Source organism: Nicotiana sylvestris, chromosome 8, assembly GCF_000393655.2.
Source record: "Nicotiana sylvestris chromosome 8, ASM39365v2, whole genome shotgun sequence".
NCBI lineage: Eukaryota > Viridiplantae > Streptophyta > Magnoliopsida > Solanales > Solanaceae > Nicotiana > Nicotiana sylvestris.
The window spans coordinates 168,221,681-168,238,095 of NC_091064.1; the positions used below are offsets into that span (position 1 = coordinate 168,221,681).

Below are 16,415 nucleotides of genomic sequence, written 5' to 3' on the forward strand. Positions count from 1 at the left end.
ATAACACTCATGGGAAGGGTTAAGAGAGGGTTGCTGAAAGTGATTCTGAAACAAAAGAGTCTAGTGAAGATGAAGGTGAGTTCTATAACTTTCACTTAACAACTGATTCTGAGGGTGATGTTGATGGTGATGTTGAGGGTGGTGCTGAGGGTGATGAGCTAAGTACTGAGAGTGATAAAGATTATGAGGCTATTTCTGAAGATGATGATGATGATACAGATGAGTTATTATATGGTTCTAATGAGGATATTATTGGAGAGACAAGTGACCTAGAACCTGAAGTTGTTGCTGCTAGACAGGCTAAAGTGAATGCAAAGAGTAGTAAATTAAGATCTAGTGAAGTTAATACTGATGAGATACCTAGTGGACCTGTAGGTATAGACCCTGGTTTTGAAGACATGTATAAAGATAGGGGATCCAAATATGCTGGAAAGTTGGAAGGAGATGAGCAATATTCGGACAGTTCAAATCCAGGTAGTGAGGATACAGATGATGAAGTAGTTGAAGAAGATGGGGTGCATAACCCTCAACCAAGAAGATACAGCAACAGGGTATACTTTGATCCTTCTTGTAAAAAAATTTGTTTCCAGTTAGAAATGGTGTTTGAAAATGTGAAACAGTTCAGATCTGCTTTGCAAGATTATGTTGTACAAAGAAGAGTTCAAATTAAGTTGAGGCCTAATGAGAAACATAGGGTTAGGGCAAAATGTGTGAACTCAACAAGATGTAAATGACATATTTTGGGAAGTTTGGAGGGACACACAGGGAATTCCACTGTCAGCAACTACTATCCTGTTCATAAGTGTTTTAGAGCAACCAGAAACAAGATGGCTAATACATCATGGGTAGCTAAACATTTCAAGGACAAGATTATCAACCAACCTGACATAAAGCTTAGGAAGTTGCAGGATTTGAATAGGATAAAGTATGGTGTGTATGTGGGAAAATCCATATGTGTTAGGGCTAAACATCAGGTCATGGGTCAGTATCTTGGTGATTACAAGCAGGAGTTTGCTAGAATATATGATTATGCTGACATGTTGAGGTCTACAAATCCTGGCAGCACTGTTGTTGTGAAGACCTCCAAGGAGACAATACCTGGTAAAGAGGTGTTTGTCGGTATCTATATTTGTTTACATGCTTGCAAAGTTGGTTGGTTGGAAGGATGTAGAAATGTTATTGGCTTTGATGGAGAATTTCTTAAGGGTATGTGTAAGGGTGAGCTACTATCATGCATTGGTAAAGATGGTAACAACCAAATGTACCCTGCTGCCTGGGCAGTGGTTGAAAAGAAGACAAAGCACAGATGGTCATGGTTTTTTAGGCGCCTAATGCATGATCTGCAACTCACAGAATCCCAAAGTGAGGGGCTGACCATCATTTCTGATATGCAGAAGGTATATACTTCACCCTTGTTCTTCCTTTAATTACTTGTCTACTTTATATATGTTTCTGATATTCTAACTATTTTTCTTGTTGCTTAAGGGACTTTTTGCATCTGTTTCTGAGTTGTTGCCAAATGCTGAGCATAAAATGTGTGCAAAACACATATGGAGCAATTGGAAACAAAAGTGGAAAGGAGAGGAAAGAAGGAAAAAGTTCTGGGCCTGTGCAAGGGCTTCATTTGAAGCATATTTGAAGGCTAAGATAGATGAGCTGGCAAAATTAGGTGATAGTAAGATCATTGAGGACTTGTTGAGATACCCAAAAATAATGTTGGTGTAGAGCATTCTTCAAAGATTGGAGTAAATGTGATTTTGTGGAGAATAACATGTGAGACCTTTAACAGTTGGATCTTGTCTGCTAGGTACAAGTGTCACGACCCTAAACCCGGACCCGGTCGTGATGACGCATTTCATGAAGAAAAGGTTAGATGACACATTTCCAATTCCGTTTTAAGCGATTAAACAATAAGCGTTTAGTCTAAACATGATATAAATCCAAAAGTAAGCAGTGACAATACAAATAATTTGCGGAATACAACCCAACATAGCCCGATACCGGGTGTCACTAGTCATGAGCATCTATCAATCCTAACACAAGTATGAAAAGCCTACTAAACTATTACAAAATAACTGATAAAGAGATAGAAATAAGATAAAGGGGAGAAACACGGGACTGCGGACGCCAAACAGCTACCTCGTGGACTCTGAAGTCTGCCGGGAGCTCTCAACTCGCGCTAGCAGAATCAGCAACGTCTGAATCTACACATGGGGTGCAGAGAGTAAAGTGAGTACTCCAACTCAGTGAGCAATTATCATAAATAAACGACTGAGAGATATGAAAACACGTAAGGCATATTACAGGCCATAAGGAAGCAGTAAAAATCTAGTAAAAACAGTGAAGCAGTAAAAATGTGTAAAATCACCGAGTTCATTTAAACTTCATGAAATGCCTTTTTAACAATTAAGTAAGCAAATGACAGGAAAATAGGAAAGATAAACGCATAAAGGATCGCCCCTCAGGCAAGATCATAGAACAACACCAGCCCCTCGGACTATCTCTCACATCACAATGGGTACCCGCGCTCACTGGGGGTGTGCAGACTCCTAGAGAGGCCCCTTACGGCCCAAGCGCAATATAAAGCCATCTCGTGGCATCATCACTAGGCTCTCGGCCTCATATCAACAAGCCACCTCGTGGCATACATATCTCAGGCCCTCGGCCTCATTATCATAATCACTAGGCCCTCGGCCTTACTCAGTCAGAATCTCACAACCACTCGGGCAACAGTAAAATATAGTGCTCAGCCTAAAATATCATTTAGAATATCATTTAAGTGCTAAATCAAAGTAAACATGGCTGAGTTATGAAAAATTAGTAGAATATAGCATGACTGAGCTCAAGTATAAAGTCAAAACAGTGAAGAACTATCACTAAAAATCCCCTAAAGGTTCAACTAGTTGGCACGAAGACCAAATATGGCATTCAACCCAAAACATGATGATAGCAAATAGTTTTCAGTCAAATACACGGTAAAATTGTCATTCGGGATGGACTAAGTCATAATCCCCAACAGTGCACGACCCCATGCTCGTCATCTAGCGTGTGCGTCACCTCAATATAGCACAACAATGTGCAATCCGGGGTTTCATACCCTCAGGATATCATTTACAATCATTACTCACCTTAATCCTGTTCAACTCTAGCTCGCAACGCCTTTGCCCCTCGAATCGGCCTCTACTCGCGTCGAATCTATCCAAAATCAGAATCACGACGTCAAAATATGCTAAGAGAATGAAGCCCAAGTAAAAATAATCAATTTACAACATAAATCCCGAAAATTACCAAAACCCGACCCCTGGGCCCACGTCTCGGAATTCGATAAAATTCACATCAATAGATTACTCATCTCCCCACGAGTTCATACATATCAAAAGTACCAAAATCTGACCACAAATGGTCCCTCAAATCCTCAAGTTTAGGTCTCCAATACAAAGCCCTAGTTTCCCCAATTGTAACCCTTAATTCCATTACTTATAGCTCTAATCCGTGAAATAATACCATAGGAACGAGTTTTAGGTCCAAAATCCTTACCTCAATGAAGTCTCCTTGAAATCCTTCTTCAAAATCGTCCAAAAAGCTCCAAAGCCGACTTAGAAATGGTGGAATAGTTCAAAAATTGCGAAAGAAACAATTTATATGTTCTGGCCGAGGGATTTCGCATCTGCGGCCCAATTCCCGCTTCTGCGGTACATCATTTGCGGTCCTTGAACCGCTTCTGCAATTTTCACTTAAATGGCCAAAATCGCATCTGCGATGCACAAGCCGAACCTACGCTATCGCAGGTGCGGTTCACTAACCGCTTCTACGGTCACAACCTTTCCAGCCTATCTTCGCTTCTACGATCAATCGTCCGCATATGTCCCCAATCCGCAGGTGCGGAAACAACAGAAGCAGCAAATCTGCAGCTTCACTAAAATTCCAAACTTCTCCGTCAACCATCCGAAATCACCCCGAGGCCCTCGGGACCTTAACCAAAAACACAAACATACCCCATAACCTTATTCAAACTTATACCGACCTTCAAATAACCTTAAACAACATCGAATCAACCAAAACACATCGGATTCAAGCCTAAGTTTCCAAAAATCTTCTGAATTCCGCTTTTGATCAAAAACACAAACAAACCACGTCCGAATGACCTGAAATTTTGCACACACATCCCAAATGACACAACAGAACTATTACAACTCTCGGAATTCCATTCCGACCCCTATGTTAAAATCTCACCTATCAATAGGAAAATGCCAAAAATCCAATTTCACCAATTCAAGCCTAAATCTACTCTGAACCTCCAAAACTCATTCCGATCACGATCCTAAGTCCTAAATTACCTCCCAGAGCCATCCGAACCATCGAAACTCATATCTGAGCCCTCTAACACATAAGTCAACATCTGGTTGACTTTTCCAACTTAAGCTTCCTCAAAAGAGATTAAGTGTCTCAAACCTTACCAAATCCTTTTCGAACCCGAGCCAACCAGCCCGATCACATATAGAACCGATAGACAAAGCAATAAGAAGCAAAAGTGGGAGAAACGGAGCGGTAACTCACGAGATGACTGGCCTAGTCGTCACATCCTCCCCAACTTAAACAAATGTTCATCCTCGAACGAGTCAAAAAACATACTTGAAGCCTCAAACAGGTGAGGATATCTGCTCCGCATCTCCCGCTCGATCTTCCAAGTAGCCTCCTCCACGGGACGACTCCTCCACTGCACTTTCACTAAAGCTATATCCTTTGACCTTAACTTTCGAACCCGACGACCCAAAATAGCTACTGGCTCCACATCATAGGTCGAATCTTCATCTAACTGAACCATGCTGAAATCCAGAACATGAGACGGATCCCCAATATACTTCCGGAGCATAGAAACATGAAATACTGGATGCACACTCGACAAGCTGGGTGGCAAAGCAAGCTCATAAGCCACCTCCCCAATCCTCCGAAGCACCTCAAAAGGCCCAATGAACCGAGGACTCAATTTACCTTTCTTCCCAAATCTCATGACACCCTTCATGGGCGAAACCTTCAACAAAACCTTCTCACCAACCATGTAGGACACATCTCGAACCTTCCTATCAGCATAACTCTTCTGCCTCGACTACGCGATATGAAGCCTCTCCTGAATCACCTTCACCTTTTCTAAAGCATCCTACACCAAGTCTGTCCCCAATAGTCTAGCCTCACCCGGCTCAAACCAACCAACTGGAGATCTACACCGCCTCCCATACAAAGCCTCATATGGGGCCATCTGAATACTCGACTAGTAGTTGTTGTTATAAGCAAACTCTGCAAGCGGTAGAAACTGATCTCATGACCCTCCGAAATCAATGACACAAGCACACAACATGTCCTCCAATATCTGAATAGTGCGCTCGGACTACCCGTCCGTCTGAGGGTGAAAAGCTATGCTCAACTCAATCTGAGTACCCAACTTTCGTTGCACAAACCTCCAAAACTTCGAAGTAAACTGAGTGCCCCTATCTGAAATTATGGAAACTGGGACACCATGCAAACGAACAATCTCCCGGATATAAATTTCTGCCAATCGCTCTGAAGAATAGGTAGTACACACAGGAATGAAATGTGCGGACTTGGTCAGCCGATCTACAACCACCCAAATAGCATCGAACTTCTTCAAAGTCCGTGGAAGTCCAACTACAAAGTCCATAGTGATCTGCTCCCACTTCCACTCTGGAATACCCATCCGCTGTAGCAAGCCATCCAGTCTCCGGTGCTCATATTTCACCTACTAACAATTGAGACACCAAGGTACAAATCCCATAATATCCTTCTTCATTCTTCTCCACCAATAATGCTGTCTCAGATCTTGATACATCTTTGCAGCACCCCGATGAATGGAAGACCACGAGCTATGGGCCTCTTCCAGAATCAACTCTCGAAGCCCATCTACATTGGGCACACATATCCGGCCCTACATCCTCAACACCCCATCATCACCAATGGTCACATCTCTGGAATCATCGTGCTGAACTCTGTCCTTGAGGACAAGCAAATGTGGATCATCATACTGGCGCTCTTTGATGCGATCATATAAGGAAGACCAAGAAACCACACAAGCCAATACCCGACTAGGCTCCGAAATATCCAACCTTACGGACCGATTGGCCAAGGCCTGAACATCAACTGCAAGAGATCTCTCCTCAATTGGAATATATGCCAAACTCCCCATACTCACCGTCTTTCGGCTCAAGGCATCGGTCACCACATTGGCCTTTACCGTATGGTATAATATAGTAATATCATAATCCTTTAGCAACTCCAACCACCTCCGCTGCCTCAAATTAAGATCCTTCTTCTTGAACAAGTGTTGGAGACTACGATGATCAGTAAACACCTCACAAGACGCACCGTACAAGTAATGCCTCCAAAATTTCAACGCGTGAACTATGGCAGCCAACTCCAAATCATGAACAAGGTAGTTCTTCTCATGGGGCTTCAACTAACAAGAAACATAAGCAATAACTATACCATCCTACATCAATACACAACCAATACCAACTCTCGAAGCATCACAATACACGGTATATGAACCTGAAGCTGATGGCAAAACTAACACTGGAGTTGTGGTCAAGGCTGTCTTGAGCTTCTGAAAGCTCTCCTCACACTCATCAGACCATACAAATGAAGTACCCTTCTGAGTCAACTTGGTTAAGGGTGATGCGATAGACGAGAATCCTTGAACAAATCGGCGATAATAACCCGCAAAATGAAGAAAACTAGGAATCTGTGTGGCTGAGGATGGTCTAGGCCAACTCTGAACCGCCTCTATCTTCTTTGGGTCAACCTGAATACCCTCGCTGGACACCACGTGCCCTAAGAAAGCCACTGAACTGAGCCAAAACTCACACTTGGAGAATTTTGCATAAAGTTTCTCCTCCCTCAATCTCTGCAACACAACTCTCAAATGCTCCACGTGCTCCTCCTGACTACGTGAATACACTAGAATATCATCAATGAAGACTATGACAAACGAGTCGAGATAAGGCCGGAACACGATGTTCATCAAATGCATGAACTCTACTGGGCATTGGTTAGCCTAAAAGACATCACCAAGAACTCATAATGACCATATCGGGTCTTGAAAGCCGTTTTAAGAATATTCGAGTCCCTGATCTTCAACTGGTGATAACTTGAATGGAGATCAATCTTGGAGAACACTCTCGCTCCCTGAAGCTGGTCGAATAAATCATCAATGCGAGGCAAAGGATATTTATTCTTAACTGTTACTTTGTTCAATTGCCTATAATCAATGTACATCCTCATAGTGTCATCCTTCTTCTTCACAAATAGAACCAGCGCACCCCAAGGTGACACACTAGGCCAAATGAACCCCTTATCAAGGAGTTCCTGAAGCAGCTTCTTCGACTCCGCTGGTTCCATACGATACATCGAAATAGAAATGGGCTGAGTGCCCAGCACCAGGTCAATACCAAAATCAATATCCCTGTCCGGTGGCATGCCCGGCAAGTCTGCAAGAAACACATCGGGAAAATCCCTCACAACTAGAACAGAATCAATATTGGGAGTCTCTGCACCGACATCCCTCACAAAGGCTAGATACGAAAGACAACCTTTCCCAACCATACACTGGGCTTTCAAGAATGAGATTACTCTACTAGGAACATAATCGGTCAAAACTCGCCACGACCACTCAATTCGTGGCACACCCGGTATAACCAATGTCACTGTCTTGGCATGACAGTACAGAATAGCACGACACGGAGATAACCAATCCATGCCCAAAATAACATCAAAATCCACCATACATAATAGTAAAAGATCCACCCGGGTCTCCAAACCCCAATAGTCACCCACACGACTGGTACACACGATCTATAATAATAGTATCGCCCACCAGGGTAGATACATGAACAGGTGAAACAAGAGACTCACGGGGCGTACCCAAATAACGAGCAAAGTATGATGACACATAAGAAAAGGTGGAACCATGATCAAATAATACAGAGGCATCTCTGTGGCAGACTGAAACAATACATGTAATGACAACATCAGAAGCAATAACATCGGGTCTAGCTAGAAGTGCATAGAATCGGGCCTGACTGCCACCTGATTGACCTCCTCTTCTAGGACAACCTCTAGTTGACTGACCTCCACCCCTAGCTGGGTGGGTGGGTGATGATGAAGTAACTGGCGCTAAAGCCGATGACTGACCCCTCTGCTGAGATAGACCTACAAGATGACGAGGACATTGCCTCTATATATGGCCCATCTCTCCACACTCATAACAACTCTCGGGTGCTGGAAAAGGGGACTGAATGGAACCTCTCACACCGGAGTGAGTAGCAGATATACCTAGCATAGAAGAGCCCAAAACTGATGGAGCATGGGACGAACTCTGAGCTGGAAGGGCACTAAGTGATGACTGACCCTGATGAGAACTGTGAGAACCATGACCCGATGACGTCCCACGATAACCTACGCGAGCTAGCTGGGCATGCCTGAATAGACGGCCTCTACCGTGCTGAAACCGACCTCTCGAAGAAGTACCACTATAACTACTAGATCTTCGAGGCCTTTTGGCCTCCCTTTCCTCTCGCCCCTGGCGACGAACAGACTCAATCTCCCGAGCAATGTCTACAACCTCCTCAAAGGTAGCACCAATCACCCTCTCCCTGGTCATGAGAATACGAAGCTGATAAGTGAGGACATCAACAAACCTCCTAATCCTCTCTCTATCTGTCGAAACCAACCAAATAGCATGACGAGCTAACTCGAAGAACCTCATCTCATACTGCGTCACCATCATCTCTCCCTAACGCAACCACTCAAACTGCCTGCGCAGCTTTTCTCTGTGAGACTGCATCACATACTTCTCCAGAAAGAAAACGGAGAACTACTTCCAGGTAAGGGGTGTTGCACCAACAGGCATACGCCTCTGAAAAGTCTCCCACCAAGTGAAGGCAGCTCTAGAAAACTGATAAGTAGTGAAAGCGACCCTGCTGGTCTCCAAAATACCTTCTGTACGAAGCATCCTCTGACACTTATCCAAGAAACCCTGGGCATCCTCGCCCTCTGCACTACTGAAGGTCGGAGGCTGAAGTCTACCAAACCTCTCCAACCTATGATGCTCGTCCTCTGGTATTTCAGGAACTACATAGTCCTGAGTACCTGCAACCGGCTGGGCTGGATGTGCGGGGGCGTTTGAAGTCCCTGCACGACCTACTTAGGTGTGCGAGCGGCGGGAGTCTGATTGCCCTCACGGCCTGATAAGTAGTTGCGGCTGTAGTGACTGAAACCGCCTGAGCTAGGCCCGTGCAAAGTGATAGGATCTGAGCCAAGGCCTCCTGAAGACCCAGAATCACAATAGGCACAGCTAGTGCCTAAGTTGGTGCTACTGGAGCGTCCATAGCTAGGACCTGATCCGAAACTGGGGCGGCTGGTGGATCTACATGTACTGCCCTAACGACTGTACGGGCCATACCTCTGCCCCTACCATGATCACGACCTCGTCCTCGATCTCGAGTGGCCACAACTAGTGGTCGTCCATCTTGACCGGTAGCGCGTGTCCTCATCATTTGTCAGAGAATAGAATGATAGAAGTTTAGTACCCGGATCAACAAATTCGCACGCCAAGAATTTCAAGAATATGAAGTTTTTCCTAAAGGTTCTGTAGCCTCTCGAGGATAAATACAGACGTCTCCGTACCGATCCGTGAGACTCTACTAAACTTGCTCATGACTAGTGAGACCTATGTAACCTAGGCTTTGATACCAACTTGTCACGACCCTAAACCCCGACCCGGTCGTGATGGCGCTTCTCGTGAAGACAAGGCCAGCCGACACATTTCCAATTCTGTTTTAAGTGATTAAACAATAAGCGTTTAGTCTTAAACATGATATAAATCCAAAAGTAAGCAGTGATAATACGAACAATTTGCGGAATACAATCCAACACAGCCCGATACCGGGGTGTCACTAGTCATGAGCATCTATCAATCCCAACACAAGTTTGAAAAACCTACTAAACTATTACAGAATAACCGATAAAGAGATAGAATTGAGATAAAGGGGGAGAAACACGGGACTGCGGATGCCAAGCAGCTACCTCGTGGACTCCGAAGTCTGTCGGGAGCTCTCAACTCGTGCTAGCAGGATCAGCAACGCCTGAATCTGCACACGGGGTGCAGGGAGTAAAGTGAGTACTCCAACTTAGTGAGTAATAATCATAAATAAACGACTGAGAGATATGAAAACACGTAAGGCACATTACAGGCTATAAGGAAGCAGTAAAACTTCGGTAAAAACAGTGAAGCAGTAAAGATGTGTAAAATTACTAAGTTCAGTTTAAACTTCATAAAATGCCTTTTTAACAATTAAGTAAGCAAATGACAGGAAAATAGGAAAGATAAACACCTAAAGGATCGCCCCTCGGGCAAGATCATAGAACAACACCAGCCCCTCGGGCTATCTCTCACACCATAATGGGTACCCCCACTCACTGGGGGTGTGCAGACTCCTAGAGGGGCTCCTTACGGCCCAATCACAATATCAAGCCATCTCGTGGCATCATTACTAGGCTCTCGGCCTTATATCAACAAGCCACCTCGTGGAGTACATATCTCAGGCCCTCGGTCTCATGATCATAATTAGTGTTTCCTCACAACATAAGCCCTCGGCCTTACTCAGTCAGAATCTCACAACCACTCGGGCAACAGTAAAACATAGTGCTCAGCCTAAAATATCATTTAGAATATCATTTAAGTGTTAAAGCAAAGTAAACATGGCTGAGTTGTGAAAAACAGTAGAATATAGCATGATTGAGTTCAAGTATAAAGTCAAAACAGTGAAGAAATATCACTAAAAATCCCCTAAGGGTTCAAATAGTTGGCATGAAGCCCAAATATGGCGTTCAACCCAAAACATGATGATAGCAAATAGTTTTCAGTCAAATACGCGGTAAAATAGTCATTCGGGATGGACTAAGTCACAATCCCCAATAGTGCACGACCCCACGCTCGTCATCTAGCGTGTGCGTCACCTCAATATAGCATAACGATGTGCAATCCGGGGTTTCATACCCTCAGGACATCATTTACAATCATTACTCACCTCAATCTGGTTCAACTCTAGCCCGCGACGCCTTTGCTCCTCAAATCGGCCTCCACTTGCGTCAAATCTATCCAAAATTAGAATTACGACGTCAAAATATGCTAAGAGAATGAAGCCCAAGTAAAAATAATCAATTTACAACATAAATCTCGAAATTACCAAAACCCGACCCCTGGTCTCACATCTCGGAATTCGATAAAATTCACATCAATAGATTCCTCATCTCCGCACGAGTTCATACATATCAAAAGTACCAAAATCCGACCACAAATGGTCCCTTAAATCCTCACGTCTAGGTCTCCAATACCAAGCCTTAGTTTCCCCAATTTTAACCCTTAATTCCATTAATTATATCTCTAATCCATGAAATAATACCATAGGAACGAGTTTTAGGTCCAAAATCCTTACCTCAATGAAGTTACCTCATGTGATCCTAACATGATTTTCAGCAGCCCCATTATCCCTTGTTCCCCCTTTATTACTTAAATATAGCCATTAACACTACATTATAATACACTAGCCTTAACACCCTGTTTTTTACTGTTTCATTCCCAAAAGTGCCCCTGAAATCCTGATGTCATTACTAGAAAAATCAGAACCTACAGCAAAACAGATTCTAAAATCTGTACAAACTTAGTTATTCTTCAGATTTACAGCTATAACCAATCCTATTAACCTCCTAATACAATTGTATCTGACCAACTTTTGTAAACTTGAATCCAAACTTGACATTACAGCAATATTTCACTGAATTCAGAACTAACAACATATTACTGAAATTATCAAAACAATTCAGACTGGACCTAACACTGAACTAGAATCAAACACACACAGGATCATTGTCAATACTGACAATGTCCTGAAACTTTAATGTTCAGACAGTAACATATATACAACCTTTATTTTGACAGATTCATATAAACCAGGATGATTTAACTAACGAGTATTAGTTAAAAATGATTATCTACAATATCTGTCAACAAACAGTACATAATAATAGAAACAGATAATTTCAATCAGTATTATGAGAATTCGTAATATAATTAATCGACGAACTTAATCGAGTCGATTACACACATTGTAAACAATCACAACCAATAGAAACAATTCACATTCGGATCAAGTAGATAGGTAGGAGACAGAAATGACAGAATTGATCAAAACAAATATGAAAAATTAAAAAGCTATTAAAACAGACAACAATACACGTAGAATAATACAAAAAGAAATAGAAAATACCTCTAAATCTTCAATTAAACTCGAACTCAACTTGGATTTGGACCTTTTTGTTTGAAATCAAACTGACCTTAGTCGAAGTATTTTCCACTGAAAATACTTCGACTAAGGTCGATTAAACCTCAATCTTCATTTAATATGCACAGAATCCGGAAGTTTGGTATTTTTAGGGTTCTTAAAAACTCGATTTGGGATTTAACCATTTCTGGTCAGATTCGAGAAGAACCAAACATGACACAATGGTGAGGGTAGCCTAGGGGTTATTTGGTGTTAATTTGAAATGGATCTGAGTTCGTCCTTGTTTGGTCCGAATCTTCAAAAGAAGATTCGAGAAGTTCAAAGCTGATTCGAACTAAACTAACTTCAGATCCGTAACAAGGGTTGTTAGGGGAAGCCATGGTGTTAATTTGGGGCTGATTGGTTTAGATCAGGTTTTCAGGTCAACCTTCGATTTAAGATTCGAAGAGTTGGGGCCTGATTCGAAGGAAACTAAGGTTGGATTTGTGTAGGGGAGGTTCAGGAGGTCCTAGGGTGTTAAGGTGGTGACCGGCAGCGTTGATGCCGCCGGGTTTCAGGCGGTGGAATCCTAGGACGGCTAGGGTTAGGTGTGGGGGTTTGGGACGATGATGAACAGTGTAGGAAGGGGGGGTGTTCGGTTAGGGGCCGGGGTAAGGTTTGGGATTTATATAGAGGTGGGGTGGATTGTTATCGTCCGTTGGATCAAGTAGAATGAATGGCTAGGATCTTTTCACTTAACCAAACGATGTCGTTTGGTTTAAGTTGGGGGACGGGTTGAAACGGGGAAGTGGGTCGGGTACTGATCACGGGTTAGGGTGATGAGATCTTGGCCGTTGGTTGTATTTAATCCAACGGCCCTTGATAAGGGGTGACCAAACAACGTCGTTTGATTCTGCTTGAATTGGACCGGACATGGGGCTGTTGGGATTGGGCTATGAAGGGAATTAATTTGGTTGGGCCTGGATTTAAATCCAGGTCCGATTTTTATGTATATGTATTATTATATTTTTTTTTCATTTTTTTCTAATTTAAATTTCTAATTGTAATTATAAAACAATTTTACCTTCACAAATATATTAATTATTCTATAACAATTATTTAACACATAGACAAAAACATCAATCACACAGTGAAACATTTAAAATAAAACCAATGCATATTTTTGTGATTTTATTTAAATTATCTCTTAAATGCATAATTAAATCCTATATTCATGCAAATATGTATTTTATTTTATTTTTGTTTAATTATGACAAAGCAAACATTTTACGGACATAAACAAATTTTTAACATCACGCAAATTCAGAAAATACACAGTAAAAGAAATTTATTTTGATTTATTTTGGAGTAGTTTTTCGTAAGGCAAAAATCACGTGCTCACAGCTGCCCCTCTTTGTGCGGAAAACTCGAAGAGTTTTCGTACAAAGATAAAGTGAGCGGACACGAGCGATTTTTGCCCGTTCGAATACTCCGTGGGAAGCATTTTTTAGAAAGATTTGACTGAACCTCTGCTTCAAAGGTTTCCTACATATCCTTGGCTATAAAGGAATCAGGTCAATGTAGTTCGGGAATTTTTTGGTAGCCGGGACTACAATGGGACTGTGATGTTACTGTTGCTTCGTGCTGTTTTTACTGCTTGCTGACCTCCTTATTACACCTTACTTTAAAGGAAATACAGAAATTAAACTAGATTATGGTACAGGAATTGTAAAAATCTTATCTAGATCATGCCCTTGCGTTTCTTGCTGTCTTGATATCTTGGTGACTCTTGGGCATTTGGCTTATTCCGTATTCTTTTTCATTATGTCCCGTATTTTCTTTTGGGACTCTTGTTGTTTCTTGCTGGGGATTCTGTTGGACTCTTCTGCTTTATTGATTCTAAATGTGCTTCTTTCATATGAGCGAGCTTTTGATTTCATCACTTCAATTGCATTCCCTTGTTCTTCAAGTGGGTGCCTTGACTTTTTCTTTTCTTTCTTTATCCTCATTCTCCAGGTGGACGCCTGACTTCTTTAATTCTTTATCCTCATTCTCCAGGTGGACGCCTGATTTCTTCAATCTCTTTATCCTCATTCTCCAGGTGGACGCCTGACTCGTTCAATTTTCATCCTCATTCTCCAGGTGGACGCCTGACTTCTTCAATTTCTCATCCTCATTCTCCAGGTGGACGCCTGACTTCTTCGATTCTTTGTCCTCATTCTCCAGGTGGACGCCTGACTTCTTCTTTTCTCATCCTCATTCTCCAGGTTGACTGCTTCTTTTCTTTTTTCATCCTCATTCTCCAGGTGGACGCCTGACTTCTTCTTTTTCTCATCCTCATTCTCCAGGTGGACGCCTGACTTCTTCAATTTCTCATCCTCATTCTCCAGGTGGACGCCTGACTTCTTCAATTTCTCATCCTCATTCTCCAGGTGGACGCCTGATTTCTTCAATTTCTCATCCTCATTTTCCAGGTGGACGCCTGACTTCTTCTTTTTCTCATCCTCATTCTCCAGGTGGACGCCTGACTTCTTCTTTTCTCATCCTCATTCTCCAGGTGGACGCCTGACTTTTTCTTTTCTCATCCTCATTCTCCAGGTGGACGCCTGACTTCTTCTTTTTCTCATCCTCATTCTCCAGGTGGACGCCTGACTTCTTCAATTCCTCATCCTCATTCTCCAGGTGGACGCCTGACTTCTTCTTTTCTCATCCTCATTCTCCAGGTGGACGCCTGACTTTTTCTTTTCTCATCCTCATTCTCCAGGTGGACGCCTGACTTCTTCTTTTTCTCATCCTCATTCTCCAGGTGGACGCCTGACTTCTTCAATTCCTCATCCTCATTCTCCAGGTGGACGCCTGATTTCTTCAATTTCTCATCCTCATTCTCCAGGTGGACGCCTGATTTCTTCAATTTCTCATCCTCATTCTCCAGGTGGACGCCTGACTTCTTCTTTTCTCATCCTCATTCTCCAGGTGGACGCCTGACTTTTTCTTTTCTCATCCTCATTCTCCAGGTGGACGCCTGACTTCTTCTTTTTCTCATCCTCATTCTCCAGGTGGATGCCTGACTTCTTCAATTCCTCATCCTCATTCTTCAGGTGGACGCCTGACTTCTTCTTTTCCTCATCCTCATTCTCCAGGTGGACGCCTGACTTCTTCTTTTTCTCATCCTCATTCTCCAGGTGGACGCCTGACTTCTTCTTTTCTCATCCTCATTCTCCAGGTGGACGCCTGACTTTTTCTTTTCTCATCCTCATTCTCCAGGTGGACGCCTGACTTCTTCTTTTTCTCATCCTCATTCTCCAGGTGGACGCCTGACTTCTTCCTTTTTTCATCCTCATTCTCCAGGTGGACGCCTGACTTCTTCTTTTTCTCATCCTCATTCTCCAGGTGGACGCCTGACTTCTTCAATTTCTCATCCTCATTCTCCAGGTGGACGCCTGACTTCTTCAATTTCTCATCCTCATTCTCCAGGTGGACGCCTGACTTCTTCAATTCTTTTCTCATCCTCATTCTCCAGGTGGACGCCTGACCTCTTCAATTCATCATCCTCATTCTCCAGGTGGACGCCTGACTTCTTCTTTTTCTCATCCTCATTCTCCAGGTGGACGCCTGACTTCTTCAATTCTTTGTCCTTATTCTCCAGGTGGACGCCTGACTTCTTCTTTTCTCATCCTCATTCTCCAGGTGGACGCCTGACTTCTTCAATTCTTTGTCCTCATTCTCCAGGTGGACGCCTGATTTCTTCAATTCTTTGTCCTCATTCTCCAGGTGGACGCCTGATTTCTTCAATTCTTTACGAGGTATTTCCTGACACAAATATTGTTTTTGCCCCTGTTTTAAATCAAAGAAAACTTCGTTAGTTTAAAGCAGGGTGGTTGGCTGTGGTATTCTTGCAGATGGTGATGTTTCTCTTCGTCTCTCTTTATTGCCTTGGAATGATTGAAAAGACTGTTTTGTCTTTGTAATTGAGCCTTGACTATAGGATTCCCCTCTGTGTCTTTTTCCTTCAAAACCTTTCAACTGTAATCATGTGCCTCTTTTGACTTTGCTGATCCACTTTTGATTTCATCTTTCTTACAC

At 42.8% G+C, this 16,415-nt stretch overlaps 1 protein-coding gene across 1 annotated transcript; it reads left to right on the forward strand.

Moving 5' to 3' along the window:
* The first annotated feature begins 827 nt into the window (after positions 1-827).
* Positions 828-1,725, forward strand: LOC138875975 (uncharacterized). The gene is made up of 2 exons (XM_070154856.1): positions 828-1,397; positions 1,486-1,725. The coding sequence occupies exons 1-2, from the start codon at positions 828-830 to the stop codon at positions 1,723-1,725; spliced, it is 810 nt and encodes a 269-aa protein (XP_070010957.1).
* Positions 1,726-16,415: the final 14,690 nt, after the last annotated feature.

Coding starts and splice junctions, on each gene's coding strand:
- LOC138875975 (XM_070154856.1), top strand. CDS start 828: ATGGCTAATACATCATGGGTAGCTAAACATTTCAAGGACAAGATTATC. Junction 1,398..1,485: donor TCATTTCTGATATGCAGAAG/GTATATACTTCA, acceptor TTGTTGCTTAAG/GGACTTTTTGCATCTGTTTC.